The following is a 14,976-nucleotide window of genomic DNA, read 5'->3' on the forward strand; positions in this document are numbered from 1 at the left end:
TATTATAACTGTTACCACATAGACTCTGCATTTCTCTAAACAGTCCCCAATGACCTACATCCCGTCCTTTTGCACACGGTGATGCACTGCTGACACATAGTCTTATATTTATCCCAAATGAGTGAGAAAAATAAGAAGCCTATGACTCATTTTGCAATTGTATCAAAACAACATTTTTTTAATAAACCAGAAGGAATCCTAATGTTAATGACCTTGATGCTAAAATCAGTGAATGCTGAAATTAAGTGATTGAGGTAATTAATACAAGTTGAAAATCACCTAATAATAGAATATTTATTATGTATGGTGACTGGCAGTATGTGAAGTGTTTACATTAGTTCCACCTTTACCAGCTGCAACATTTAAGTTAGAGCAATCATGCATTACTAATGATAAACTTTAAGAATATTTTGATGGTGATCCTTTTTGGCCTTTTACTTAAGTTACATTTTGAACGGAGGACTCATGAGAGCATTGTTACACTATAATATTAACAAAGTAAAAGATCAGACTTCTTCCACATCAAAGTTAAATTCTGATGTTGTTTTAAATGCACATGATTTAAATATGTCCAGTAGCTCCACAGTGGCCGCTTCAAACAAATTGATCACAAAATGATATGGCCTTATTGTCTGCTATTAATTCCTTTATTTCCTTTAAAATGTTTCAACTGTTCACATTGAGGTTCATTCCAAAGGTTTGCTTGCAAGTAGTGAAAGAAGAAGTAGCCTATATTCAGAATACATTTTATTCAATTTGCTTGATTATAAAAGGAACAAAGGCTATAATGAGCAACAGTGAGTGTACACTTGCACAGGTCAAGGACATGCTGTTGCATGCTGTTATCGGACCTCTCAGTAATATGATGTATGTCTGTGTAACATGCATACAGGGCCAAGTTATAAAAATAAATGGGATTGCATGATGGAGCAGAGGTGGAAATGGGAAGGAGGGGTGGGGAACAGAGAGGGACTAATAACAGAGAGAGACTCTTGCGCGGAGAGACAGAGGACAACAACGTGACGAGGCAGCCTAAGAGCTGTTATGCAACCGCTGACCTACTAACACATATTTCTAGCAAGGGAGCCGGAGAAACTGGAGCAAAGGGTCCGGCAGCGCACAACACACAGGCAGCCAGAGCCAAGAGACAGAAACAGCATCCAGCACAGCCTCTCACCACACCGCCACTCAGCCGAGCTGCGACAGAAGAGGGAGACGAAAACTTTTCGGCTTTTTTGGGAGGTTTCTTCCACACGCGCAAGGAAAAGGAGGAAACGGGAGCGAGACAGCTTTGTGTCGGTGAAGCCGGAATCTTTCTCCCCCCTCTAGGACACGGAGAGGTATGTTATGACTGAGCGCAAGGCTGCTTTTTGTCTTTGTCTGTTTCTATCTCCGTTTATGTATTTCATTCATTGTAATATCGGTGTTTCCGCGGTCTGTTGAGGTGAGGACATGATGCTCGTGGCCGGTCATTGTTCACATGGCGACTCTCGGCTCTGCCGTGACTTTGAAACGTTTGCGGTCGCTTTTGTAACGTTAAACACGGCACTACCGGCGCTAATGTGCTACTTTGTTGCCGGTTTTGTCGCATTGTTCATTGCTATTTACACGAAACATGTAAAATATTTGGGAAACGTGGTTGGACGTATTCCACGTTGTGTGCTCAATGTCAAGGCGAGGTTATTTCCTCTACGGTGGTGTTTTCCAGGGAATGGGGGCAGAGCTGGCTGTGTGTTGTCTGGTTAATGCAGACACACAGGGTAGCATACTACACTGTATTAGCTCCTGCACGTGGCGTGCTGCGGACTGTAGGCTTTATGAATGTCGTCCATATGTAGGTCACTACATCCCTTTGATCGATTAGATCGCTCAATAGTATTTGTGGCTGTCGACTGATGCAATCACAGGTCTGGTTTAAAGCATGGGTAAGCACAAAGGGTAGTGCTAATGCAACATTTGAATAAATGTGGGTGAAAATCATAGTTGAGGTAGAACCGTAGAACATATACAAAGAGATAAAATGCATAACGTTTTCAGGATGGGCTTCAGGTGTAATATGTTTTTAAACATTGTGGAGTATAACAGAGTACTACAGGGGGAACACATGCAACGTAATATATTAAAAAACTAAATAATGTTTTTGCTTCATATTGTCTTTGAAACTTCCCTTTCTCAACATGTGCTGAACATTTTTCAACATTTTTAGGTGTTCAAGTTCAAAGGAGAGAGCAGTCACAAAACGTCTGTTTTTTTTCATTAAAAGTGAGTCACTGGGTGATTTCTTTCTTTCTTGTCCTCATGAGTTGTGTTAAGTAAAGCTCAGAGCAATGCTTTGAGGGAGTTGGAGGGTATGACATAACCAGCACACAGCGGGGAGAAGCAATAAACAGCAGCTCTCTCCTGGGACACACAGGGGCCTTTAATTGATTCCCCTTTACACCACCCTGCTCCCTTTTCCCATCATTTATACCACAGTTAACACCAAATGCCTTTTCCTAAAGCACATGGATATTTAAAAAATGCTTTCATCGATGACGTCACACAGCTGTTGAGTGTCTGTGAGTTATTTTTAACTTTCTCAGTCTGTCTCCTCCAAGAGAAAACGTGGAACAAAGAAAAAAAGCAGAAGAGAACCAGATTGTATGTTTTCTTTTGTCTTTGCGTAACTGAAATTAGAATAACAAGTGAACATCCAGGATGTGATTTAGTGCATGGAAGCCGCTGTCTGGCGAGGCCGGGCCAGAGTTCTGGTGAGCTCCTATAGTCCGCCGCTGCCAGCTGGTCTGGTTTCAGAGCCGTCTGCTTTGCTCCGTTCCCAGCCAGACCTCTGAATGTAGGTCAGACCTGAGTCTGGGTGAGGAGACACATGAGGAAACAGGGCACACTGTGGACTCATTCATACAGCCTTTAGTTACCACAGCGACCTAGTTTGTTAAACTTTAGTGTCTATTCATTAGTGTTAAATAAAAATAAGCTTTTAAAATATGAGTCACATGTCACTAATTGACCAAGTCATCTTCAAAACACTAACAGACTTTATGAAGGAAGGCATACTTCTCTAATGCCGTAGGGGGAATTCAGGTTGCTAAACTCAATTGTGTTATAGACAGATTGAACATTTCATAAGATCCTGTTTATCTGGAAACATGTGCATTCACCTGAAGATCTAGTGTTCTGTCACGAGTGGAGGTAGAAGTGTATTGCTAATAGGAAGTGTTAAATGGCCCTCAGCGATGGGTCTCACTGGCTGACCTGGAATGTCTGGATTCCTGTCTGCTAGATGTGTTTCTTGACACAAAAAGCTCTGTGGCAAAATGGAGGCTCCTAGCTAGGAGCCCCCTCCACGTGTGTGGTGTTGGATCACTTAAAGGATGGAGGAGGGGAAGAGGATGCCAAGCGTTTTACTCACACTTGCCTCAGAGGAGGTCAGAGGTGAGGCATTCCTCCCGAGCGGCAAGTGCCTGGGAACTACTTCAGACCTGTGTTTTCCACTGCCAGAAGGACTGAAAAAAGACAGCTTACAGTGGCCGCAGTTAATCATTGGTTTAAATGGGAAATTAACCTCTGCAGAAAAAGCCAATTAGACATTGTACCATATCCAGAATCCCTTTTTTGTGTAGCTCAAGTATTGGCCTTTGTTCAGAGCACATAGAGGAGGGTAAATAGGGGAGTTAGCAGAGCATTCACGGCCAGTTAACCTGTAGCTTCTGCTGCGATGTAATATGCACACGTTACAGAAGCTTTGCTCTGCAACAAGAGAAATTCAGGGCACGTACGTTACGAGCAGCCACGGCAGCCCATCCCCATGCAGTCCTGAGAGAGAGCCTGTTATGTGTGAATTTGGCTGCAGAGAAGGGTGTGTGCTCTGACGTCAACACCATCTCCCTATCTCTCCCTACCGACGTTCATCTGCTATTGATTCATATTGCTCCGCGCTGCACAAGGCGTCTTCCAAGAGCCGGGATTAATGTTGCATGAAGATCACCGGTGCTTTATAATCAGATGACGTATTGGAGTTTGTCCCTTTTATCCCTCCTGCTGCAGATTCTGTACAATTCCTCTGCTTTCCACAAACTGATGTCACCCCATCACTCTTCTGCTCCCCCCCCCTCACCTCCCTCTATTTTTAGAGTGCACTCTGTTACTCCCTTACTTTCCTCTCCTGGCCTCCCTCTCCACTGACCTATTTTAATGGCGCACCGTCAAAGACAGGAGGAGTGTTTACTGCTTAGCGTCGTTTCTAGGTCAGTGGGACAACGCAGACGTATGCACGCTTCCTTCCCGCCGCCTTTGTTTCACGCCTCCTCCCTCCCTTGAAAGTCTTTATTAAAAATATTCAGGGTTAGTGAGAGGGGGAGGGGCTGACCCCACATTTGTCCACATCTGTTGGTGGTACTGTCCAAATCCCTTCCCAAATGGTGTAGCTTTACTCCAGTTCTTTGAGAGAAGGAGACGGTGAAATCCTTGTTTTGGCACTGAAGGGTAAATTCAATTTGAAGAATAGCCTGCAGCATAGACTTTCAGTTACAACATAACAGACATGAGTAAACAAATGGTTAATTATTCAGGGCCGAAGTCGAGCTGTTCAAAGGTCTCAATGCGGATTTTATAAAAATGAGATTATGTAACAGGGTCATTGACTGCGAGGAAAGAAAAGACATGATTTAAATAATCTTACGATATATTTTATAGTAAATTAGAGATGTCCCGATCCGATCACGCGATTTTCAAAAGAACAGAATCGGGAGAGAAAAGTCGGGGATCGGGATTTGTTTTAAATTTATTTATTTTTTATATAAAATACTTTTTTTTAAATGTTGTATTCAATGTTACAAAACAAAAATGACCATGTTCAAGTCTTAAAGTCATCCTGAGGCCTTAGTTTTGGTTTCAAATTACAGAACATCATGTATGTGTTGCTTCTTTGGGGCTTGTTTTCATAGACCTGGTTGCTTATTTCTCTCAAATCTGGCAACAGAGTGGGCAGGGCGCAGTGTCTAATTGTAGCAGTAAGCTAACGAGTACTGAAAGCTTTATTTTGTTTTGATCCAATGCTGCACAACTGAACTGATCCAATGCTGCTGTGAAAGAAAGAAGCTATATCCATGTTGGATAGAATATCCAATTTAAATAAGAAAAAATAACCTTAAGGGACAACTTGAATGCTTTTTTTTCTCTTAATGCATTACATAAAGATCGGATCGGGAAAAATTGGTATCGGCAAATTGTCAAAATCAAATGATTGGAATCGGATCGGGAGCAAAAAAAGGTGATCGGGACATCCCTATAGTAAATAGCTATGTAGCATTGACTCGATGGCGAGAAGTAAGTGGCTTTTCATTAGGGAACAATACACTGCAGCGTAGTGAAAGAAGGTCGATGTGAGTCAGTTTTGTTTAACTCAAGTACCTTTGTTCAACTCTCTTTGGGATAAGGAGTTTGTTCAGCTCTCCTGCCATCACAGCACAGTTGAAATAATTGAAGACGTCGGCAGGGTTTCTTTGCTCAGATCTGCTTTCTCTGCTCACACCATGAAAGATATCAGACAAATATGGCAGCCCAAATGGGATTTAGTAGCTGCTTGGTGTTTCCTAAACAAAGCTTCCAAATTCCTCTGCAGCTATACTTGTCTGAAGTTTGAAGTTAAAGCTCTCAAAATGAAAAACCAAAGTCCTGACAGAAATATCGACTGGTCATGGCATCTGTTATAAGATACTTTAACTGATGTATATTATATTTAATTTGAACCGTCGTTTTTGAGATGTACTGGATGAAAAAAGATGCGGCAAAGGCTACAATAGTAAAATGCAAATACTTAATACTGCTCCTGTACCAATAGTCATATGCATACTTGTGCTTCTTGTATTATTTCAATATTCAAAATGTGAAATTTTGCATTAGAGTTGACAATCTTTAAATGCAACAGAAGTGGTGAGACTAGTAAATCACTGAACATAACGTAGCTTCCATGAAACTAATTGTGCTGCAATGATTCCAGTTTCCAATTTGGGGGGGGCGCCGAAAACCGTGATGATTACGTAATAAAACAATCGAGTGATGATAAAAGTTCATATTTGTGCTAACTCCAGTTAGCATGAAAATCAGTCATTGTTACCCGGAGGCACAGTGACCTAGATAATTTCCCTGTGTGTGTCATAAAAAAATATGTTTTCCTGTTTACCATGGTTTCCGGGTTCAGTGTAGTGATGTGTTATTAACTACCACCGCATATCAGCTGTGAAGTACAGGAGAACCAGAAGCATGTGGCCGAAAACAAGTGCAGATCTAAGTATTACGTAACGCCGGACTGTCGTCAACATCCCTCTGTGCTGCGTTTAAGCGGCGTGGGTATCGCAAACATGTTCGGTGAGCGAGGCTTCCTGCTGTTACATATTTTGACACTGCGTAAGGATGTTCAGCAGCAGCCTGGGGAGTTGTGTAATTTCCCACAGTGTGACGGCTCCTACAACAAAGGCATTGCCGGAGATCTCCTGAGTTTGATGCATTTCTTTAAATCTGCTCCCTCGTGATTTATTTTATAATATATAATTTAGAAATGTGAACATAAGTTTTTTTAATGTACTGTACCATAATTGGAGTTATATCATAATGGTTTTGATTCATCCCATCTCTGTCCATTATGTGCCTCCCTCAGCTCTTTATCTGTCAGTCTCTGCAGAGCTGGCTCCAGGTCAGCCTTCTTTAGTCCTGTTATGTGACTATGACAGTGCCCCTTCTTACACAATAGCTCTTCAGCAGCAGCACATACAGTATGTTTAATCCCAGCCGCAGCAGCGTGTGTGTGATGACACACTGTATTGATCCCTTACATGCAAGGGACCCAAACTAAAGCTTTGTACTACAGTTCATGAGTCTAATTTCACTGAAATGTAAATATATGTTACTATGAATCTTAGTGGTTTTACATCCAATCTGACGCTCTCCCTCCCTCTCTCCCCTCCCTATTTTCTCTCAGTAAGTGGCCAGCAAACAGAAGCACTGAAACGGATCCTCAGGGAACCCCCAAAGTAGACGGACTGACCTACATCCTCCGTAAGACACTGAGAGCAGCAGCCTGACAGACATCACAGCTCTGCTAAAGATTGAGGAAGATAAAGTCAAAATCCACTCCAACAAGGCTCCAGAGACTGAGGAGATCACAGCTGAAAGACTCTTTGATCGAAAAAAAACCTACTTCTTTTTTGTCTTTCCCCGTTCAGAACACTTGTCCAATGTCTAAGGTTTTTCTGAAGTTCCACCTCTTTTTAATCTTCCTGGTGAATATGGACACTTGAACGTTGAACAATAACAGAAATCAATGAGGCTATCCCTTCAAGGAACAAATACCTCATCAAGACATTTTTGCAGATCCTGCATCTTAGTCCTCAGCAACAAAGTAGTCGTCTCATCTTGTTTTGAATTTTCCCTTTCCCCCTTTGCCCTTTGCTAGAGTTACACTCTGGCCAACAGCTAGGAAAAAATGGAAAGTCTAGGTCTACACCTCCCATCAACCAGCAACAAGAATGCAATGGATGTCGACAATTTTTCCTCCTACAGCGGCAGCATCCGATCCGCTTCTCCGGAAGAAGGACCGCGGAGCAGCCGCCAGTCTAAAGGTTCCAAGTCCAATGCGAGTAGCCGTCGCAAGCGAGAGTTCATTTCCGACGAGAAGAAAGATGCTTCCTATTGGGAAAAGCGAAGGAAGAACAATGAAGCAGCCAAGCGCTCAAGGGAAAAGCGGCGCCTCAACGACATGGTGCTGGAGAACCGCGTCATGGCGCTGAACGAGGAGAATGTTCGCATAAAGACGGAGCTCCTTCAGCTCAAGTTGCGCTTCGGCCTCATCAGCACGGCATCCTACATGGAGAAAAGTCAGCAGTTATCCAACAGCGCTGCTTGTGTCAACAGTAGTAGTGGGAGCGGCAACGGCACCCCCAACCCCTACCTCTCAAGCAGCGGCTACTCCAGCGCATCCCAGGTGATGCTGAACTCAGACTCGTCTGAAACCGAACAGTCGGGCCGCGGCGAGCGCCACAACGCGCTACACCAGTACTCTCCACGGGGCTCCATCTCCGACATGTCTGACGACTCCTCCAGTGACAGCCCAGAACCAATGGGCTTCAACATAAAGACGGAGCCCGCAACTATGGAGATGGCCGGCCTGGAAAGCAAGGCGATGCCCAATGGTTTGCAGAATGGAGCTTACCATGGCAACCACACTACCCTGGTTTCTCCACACCAGCAGAACGCCCCATTGGCTGAAAGTGCCATGGACTACCAACACCACCAGCAGCAGCAACAGCAGCAGTGCCACGTAAAGGCCTCCAGTCCAGCTCCTCAGGCCACCTCCGCGCAGAGGAGCGTCATCCTGTACCGCTCCAGCAGCGGCTGTTACCCAATGGACACCCAGCGGGCCGAGGAGCAGCCGAGCAGACCCCAGCAGCACTCCTCCACCTCCAAGTTCTCAGACATCACAGAGGTCGCTGAGAAGCTGGAGAGAACAAACACCATGGATTCACCTCAGTACGATTACACCGAAGGTCGTGCTGAGTCCACAGATGACGTACAGCAGAGGTACAACCCCGACACGCAACAACAGCACGAGAGCCACCATCACTACAGCTACCAGGGGCAGGAGGGCGGTCTGCAGCAAAGCCAACAGAACCCCTTCGCCCCTGATCTGACCCGCAACACGGAGGAGGGCGAGTCCTCGTTCCCACAGCACAACGGCTACCTCAACACACTGGACGAAGAGCCCCCGGTTCTCACGTATGAGGGAGGCCCACGAGCAGGCGGCTTCTACCAGGAGAACTCTTCCACTAAAGACACCTCCTCCAGTGACGGGGAACCTCGGAGCTCTGACAAGGAGGGCTCCACGGATGACGAGTCCCCCTGCTCGTCCTCCTCAGACATCAGCAGCTACCATCAGAAGGAGGCTGGAGTTCCAAGCTCACACAGCGAGCTCCAAGCCGAGTACAAAGGCACCGCCCTGCCCCACAAGCTCCGCCTCAAGTACAGAGCCCTTACCAACGGGGCGGCGGGGATGCACATGGAGGGAACCGTCAACATGTCCACGTCCCCCTCTCCCACTTTACCTCAGCACCCCTACTTAGCTCTGCCCAGCAACCCTCACAGCTCCCAGATGAACGGAGAGAGCAAGGAGGTGGACAATGACACTGAGTGTGCGGGACAGATCAACTCTCTGAATGAGAGGGAGGAGGCTAAAAAGGAGGGAGGGAAAAAGGGATCCAGTAGCAGAGGTGGGCCCAATAAGAGGCAAGAGTAAGGACACTTGGGACTTTTTTCTGTCACCAATACCACAATAACTAACATTGCTACCCTACGACACAGAGAAGAGCCGGTGATCTGCCCGAGGTGCAGTTTGGATGTGATTTCACAAAGTTTCACTGTGTTCCTCTTCCCTTCAAATCTGTCCTACCTGTCCTTCCTATTTGGTAGATCACTTAATTAGGAAGGCAACTCTCCAGAGCTGGAGTCTGGGGTATTTCCCTTATGGAAAATTCATACATCATTCATGTTTGTAAACTGCCCTGGTGGCTGCCCAGCGTTTATTGTGGCATTACGGGAACAATCCTCTGACCAAAGAATACGCATCCCTCCTTTAGCATCTCCCTTTTTGGCAAAGAGTTGCCTCCCTCTGAACACACACCTGTACTATTTGCTCCCCCACTGTCTGACCACATTCACAAACAAGTCCCCCTTCATTTCTGAAGCACTTAGATTGTATATTACTGTGACATACATTTGCATAAATGGAAAATATATTTTAAGAAGAAAAATGTGGCAGAAAACAACAACAAATAAAGCAGTGGGATGACGAAGTCGTAGACTCAAAAGGTTTTTTCCCCTTGATGAGACACCTTGTACAGTCGCTTTTTGTCTAGAAAATGCCTCCAAGATTTTTTCAACATGAACCACAACTTGTATAGAAAAAGAAGAAAAGAAAAAAAAGAAAGGTACACATTTTTTTTATTGATGGATCAGATCGGGGGCCTCATTCAGGTGAGCTGTTGAAATAGTCAAGGCCATTTATCTAATGCATATCAGTCAAGGCTATGTAGTCACACTTTGCTGTTTGCAAAACCTGAAAAGCACAAGGCAAACGTCTGCCGGCTGCTCAACGAAAAATCAATACATCTTCATTTCAAGACAAATATGGTCTGTTTAATAAACAAAATGGCTCTCCCGTGGAAAAACCAGCAACGCTGCTCTCTCTTCATAAGGTGCCTCTTTATTGTGTTGTCCCTCGTCCCCACTTTGGCCGACGTCTTTACGAGCCCACTCCCCCCTGCACTGAGTCGTGTTAGCTACCTTAGATCATCCAGTCTGTACAAGTTTAACTGTTTCACTTCCTGGTGCCTGCCTCTGGCCACTATGTATAAATGTAAAGTTGTCTTTAATCTCTTGTATACTGCTGTTATTATTTTATTATTATTTTATTAATATTTTTATTTTCTATTATATTCCGTTATTATTTTGGGCTTTATTATTACATGTGTTTTTCTGTCATCCTGTTGGGTCATTTTGCTCTATGTTCTTTCTGGTTGTGCTGTGTATTTACCCATACTCCCCTTTGCCCCAGTTACCATTTGTACTCTGTGTTACCGTATAAACTTTGTTGTTTGCGAAAGAAATGGATAAAAAAAAAAAGAAATTGAATAAGGCTTGTCCAGAAGTGATTATGTATTGTCATACTTCATGTGGATATGCAAAAATGGTTACATAAACACTGATTTTTCATTGTGAAATATTGAAAATGGAGAAAAAATTAAAGGTTGTTAAATTAATGTATGTCTCTCTGATTCTCTATAATGATTGGTGAAGGCAACACACACACACACACACACACACACACACACACACACACACACACACACACACACACACACACACACACACACACACACACACACACACACACACACACACACACACACACACACACACACACACACACACACACACACACACAGAAACATCCCAGTCTGCCAGCGCAGTGTGAGCCAACACACAGAAAACTTTGCCGCTTCATCACCTCATGCCGCCTACTGGCACACACTCTGAGATGAAACACACTCAGACTGTGCGGTGCAACAGTACAGGAGGGAAACTGTTCTCTAAACTTAACCTCTGTCTTAATATTCATGAAATATATTTATACTGACAGTCATGACAGCCGCAGAGTACACTTCATAATTCATAAACAGCCTGCAGTCTGCTCACAAGGGTATATTCAGCGGATACAATATTCACAACATTTCATGAAAACTCTCAAGGTCAACCAGTTAGCTTGATTAAAAAATGAATGGAAAGAATATACCAACTGTGCACATGTATCACATTACAGTAAATACTATCATATTGAAAATTAAAGCATGGGTATGGCTAGGCGATATGGAGAAAATCCAACATCACAAAAAAATAATAATACTCAACACCTGCAATAATATTAAAGGTTTGACTATTTGTGCCTTCACTAATATTTACACAACATTTGATGAGTAATCATTGAATGAATAATAAATAAGTTGGTTTAGGCAAATCATTTTTTATCTTATTTATTGATGTGTGTCTTGTGTTTTTATGGACCTTGAGTCTGAAATAAAGATTGAATAATTGAATAGTTTTGTAGGCTCAGAAAATGAAATCACTTAACTGTTATGAAGTCTTTTGAGTCAGGAAAATACAACACTAAGGCCATATTCAAAATCATGTATTTACATCATGATTTGTTAGAAAATAAAAGCATTATTATTATTATAATACAACAATATCTTTAATGTCAACAAAACGATTGACTACCCTCACTATCACCACAATGAAACACGTCCAGAAGAATGTCATGCAAAGCTGCCTGTCTGCCTTCCTTTGATTCTCTCTGAACTGCCTGGTCTTTTTAATATTTAATGTCAACCATTTGTGCAGATAGAATGAAGTAGAAAAGATCAGCGATCGCCGATGCTAGCGTTAGCATTTCTCCCCCAGGCTTAAATTGTGTATTATAGAATGATCACACCGGTGACAGTACTCTTCAAAGGTTTCACGAAATATGACTACTACTCTTACTGTGTAACATGTTGGGTTACTTGATGTTACTTCATATTAAGGCTAATACAAATGACAAGGCCTTAATGCTAACTAACGTGCTAGCTACTAGCTAGGTAGCTAACTTGATCCAGCCACACTTGGTCCTCTCATCGGACGGGAAGCGAAAGAACGAGCAAGACCCATTGCTGGTATGATAACAACCTGGTACTAAGCACACAGGCATCTTGTTAAAGTTATACTATTTTAGCCAGCACCAGATAGATTATATCTATAGACTGGCGAAGTCACGCCCATCTACTTCCAGGGTTGGGTTGTAACGGAATACATGTAACGGCGTTACGTTATCAGAATATAAAAATCAAGTAACTGTATTCAGCTCGCGTTACATTTGAAAAACGAGTAACATACAGTACATGCCAACCTTTCCAAATCCAAAAGAGGTAGGTTTGCGCGTGGAAAATGTGCACGCTCAAATTAGGTAATCAGAATAAATGTAACCACAGTAATTATAGGTATAAACCATGTATTTAATATATTGCATCACTCTTTGTATTTTTCACAAAAATTGGTCATACAATGTTCAGTCACTTTAGTGAGCAGACTTGGCTTACTTGAGAAGTTCAGGGCAGTGGCATAGCCAGGAATTATTGTGTGGGTGGGCCTGGAGAAATGTAGGTGGGCCAGGGGGAGAGATATTAAGCGTGGGGTCTGAGCTGAAACTTCCTTAATGACTTTAATGATTTTTTAATGCACTAATAAAACATAAGCATAAATTAGCAGTGAAAATATAAACATAGGCATGGCGGCCTCAGAATGTGTGTAAAACTGACAGGGATGGGTATCGTTAAGGTTTTAACTTTTATCGATAGCGCTTATCGATCCGGTCCTTTTAACCAGTGGTGTAGAGGGCGTTGGACGCGGGGGTACGCCGTACCCCCACTTATTTGAAGCATGATTTCTTTTTTTAATAGTCTAATACATCTAAAATCATTGCCAGTGTTATCAGTTGCAAGTGTGTGTTTGTTGTATTAATGATGAAAACATAATAGACAGATTTCACAGTAATTATAATAAAAACGTAGCTCAAGCATTTATGCAACTTGATTTGAAGCGTGTGTGTGTGAGGGGTAGAACCGTGTGTGTAGGGTGACCAGGTGTCCCGCACTGCGGGACTGCACACACAGCATTTTTATTATTTGTCCCGCGTGCCACACATTGAGACTATGTCCCGCATTTGAGTGATAGTCGTGCAGAAAGGCCGGATCGGTTCGCTGACAGCCGGCACCGCCCTTTATTATTATATTGTCTAAACGGCATCATGTAAGTTGCGCTGACAGGTGACACAGAGGTCCCCCAAGCCCCCCCCCCGTTGACAGTTCACGAGCGCGTGTGTCTTCCGTCCACCCACCACCCCGTCCACCCAGTAAAAAAATCCCCACTACACCACTGCTTTTAACTGTACTTTTATCGGTTCTTTTGGAGAAAAAAACAAGGCAAACTTACTAAACAAATTGTGAACAAAACTAACATTGCTTTTTATTTAAATTAAATACATAATATTTCACATCAAAAGAAACAACAATGTTTTAACAAATCGTATTAAATAATCTGATGACAGAACTGTAAACAGAATAACTGAAACTTTAACAAAATAAATAACTCAGTTACCTCTAATCATTAACCCATGTTTGTATAATGTAGTTAACTCCGTGTGTGTGGCTGCTAGCATACATAACACCTGACGTGGAAACGTTACTCGTGGATGGGGCGACAGAGCTACTAGAAAGACAGTCAAACCTGAAGAGTTTATCGCCGGCCACTAGAGGGCAGCGTCACTGCTGTCGCTGCCCGGTTATGCCGTGCTCTGACCCGGTAGTGCCAAGCGGCCATTTTAGTTCAAACATTGTTCATTCACTCCGCCTCGAGTTGAGACGTTCGTCCACTCATTCATGTAAGACTCTTTCCACTATTATATTATTATATATATTATGCTATATATATATTATACTATTATACTACTATACTCTGTTTCGTGGTATATATTTGTGTTGATGACATGCATGAAGGTAATACTTTGTCAGCTTATCTTGCTGCATTACTCTGTTTCAGGGTGTCGTCATCCTTGTCAATAAATTACCGAAATTGACATTGAGGAGTGTGTTTCTTCATGACGACACCATGGTCGTTGTTGGATGCCCTGTCCCCGGCTGCGAGTTTGAATCCGATGACTTGTCTGAAGCACTCGTCATTGCTCTATTGACGATTCATGGATTTAGCCACCAGCACGCAGCGCCTGTCATGGCCGCGCCAGCCCAGGCCCGAGCCCCTCACGGCCCGAGACTCGATCGGCCCAAAGTTGATGTGCGCGTGTCGATAGAGGAATGGAACATGTTCATCCGCCGTTGGAACGTATTCCGCGCCGGCTCAGGCATAGGGGATGCCCAGGCCCCCTTCCAGCTGTTTCAGTGCGCTGGGCCTGTACTTGGAGACAGCCTGTTGAAAGCCGTCCCCGACGCCGATTCCGGACCCCTGCCAGACCTAATCACCATCATGCGGTCCCTAGCTGTCATCCCAGTCGCTACATGCGTCCTGCGCACCGAGCTACTTCAGTTACGCCGGGAACGCCACGAGACATTCCGCGCATTCGCTGCCAGAGTCCGGGGTAAAGCAGAGACATGCGCATATAATGCGGTATGCGAGTGTGGTAAGGACGTGGACTATACCGACCACATTATCCGTGATGTTCTGCTCAATGGCATCTATGACTCGGACATACGCCGCGAGACGCTGGGGACACCTGACGTCCTGGTCAAGCCAGTTAACGACGTAATTGCACTCGTCGAGAACAAAGAGATGGCCCGTAACGCTCTCCCGTCGTCCTCCCTATCAGCCATGTCGTCATTCCGG

At 43.8% G+C, this 14,976-nt stretch overlaps 1 protein-coding gene across 1 annotated transcript; it reads left to right on the forward strand.

Moving 5' to 3' along the window:
* The first annotated feature begins 949 nt into the window (after positions 1 to 949).
* Positions 950 to 10,808, forward strand: nfil3-5 (nuclear factor, interleukin 3 regulated, member 5). The gene is made up of 2 exons (XM_079674594.1): positions 950 to 1,340; positions 6,977 to 10,808. The coding sequence occupies exon 2, from the start codon at positions 7,481 to 7,483 to the stop codon at positions 9,284 to 9,286; it is 1,806 nt and encodes a 601-aa protein (XP_079530720.1). The 5' UTR covers positions 950 to 1,340; positions 6,977 to 7,480; the 3' UTR covers positions 9,287 to 10,808.
* Positions 10,809 to 14,976: the final 4,168 nt, after the last annotated feature.

The sequence above is a fragment of the Notothenia rossii genome, assembly GCF_949606895.1.
Source record: "Notothenia rossii genome assembly, chromosome: 1".
Classification (NCBI taxonomy): Eukaryota; Metazoa; Chordata; class Actinopteri; order Perciformes; family Nototheniidae; genus Notothenia; species Notothenia rossii.

What these genes read in the sequence shown, in the direction of transcription:
- nfil3-5 (XM_079674594.1), top strand. Translation starts at nt 7,481, where the DNA reads ATGGAAAGTCTAGGTCTACACCTCCCATCAACCAGCAACAAGAATGCA.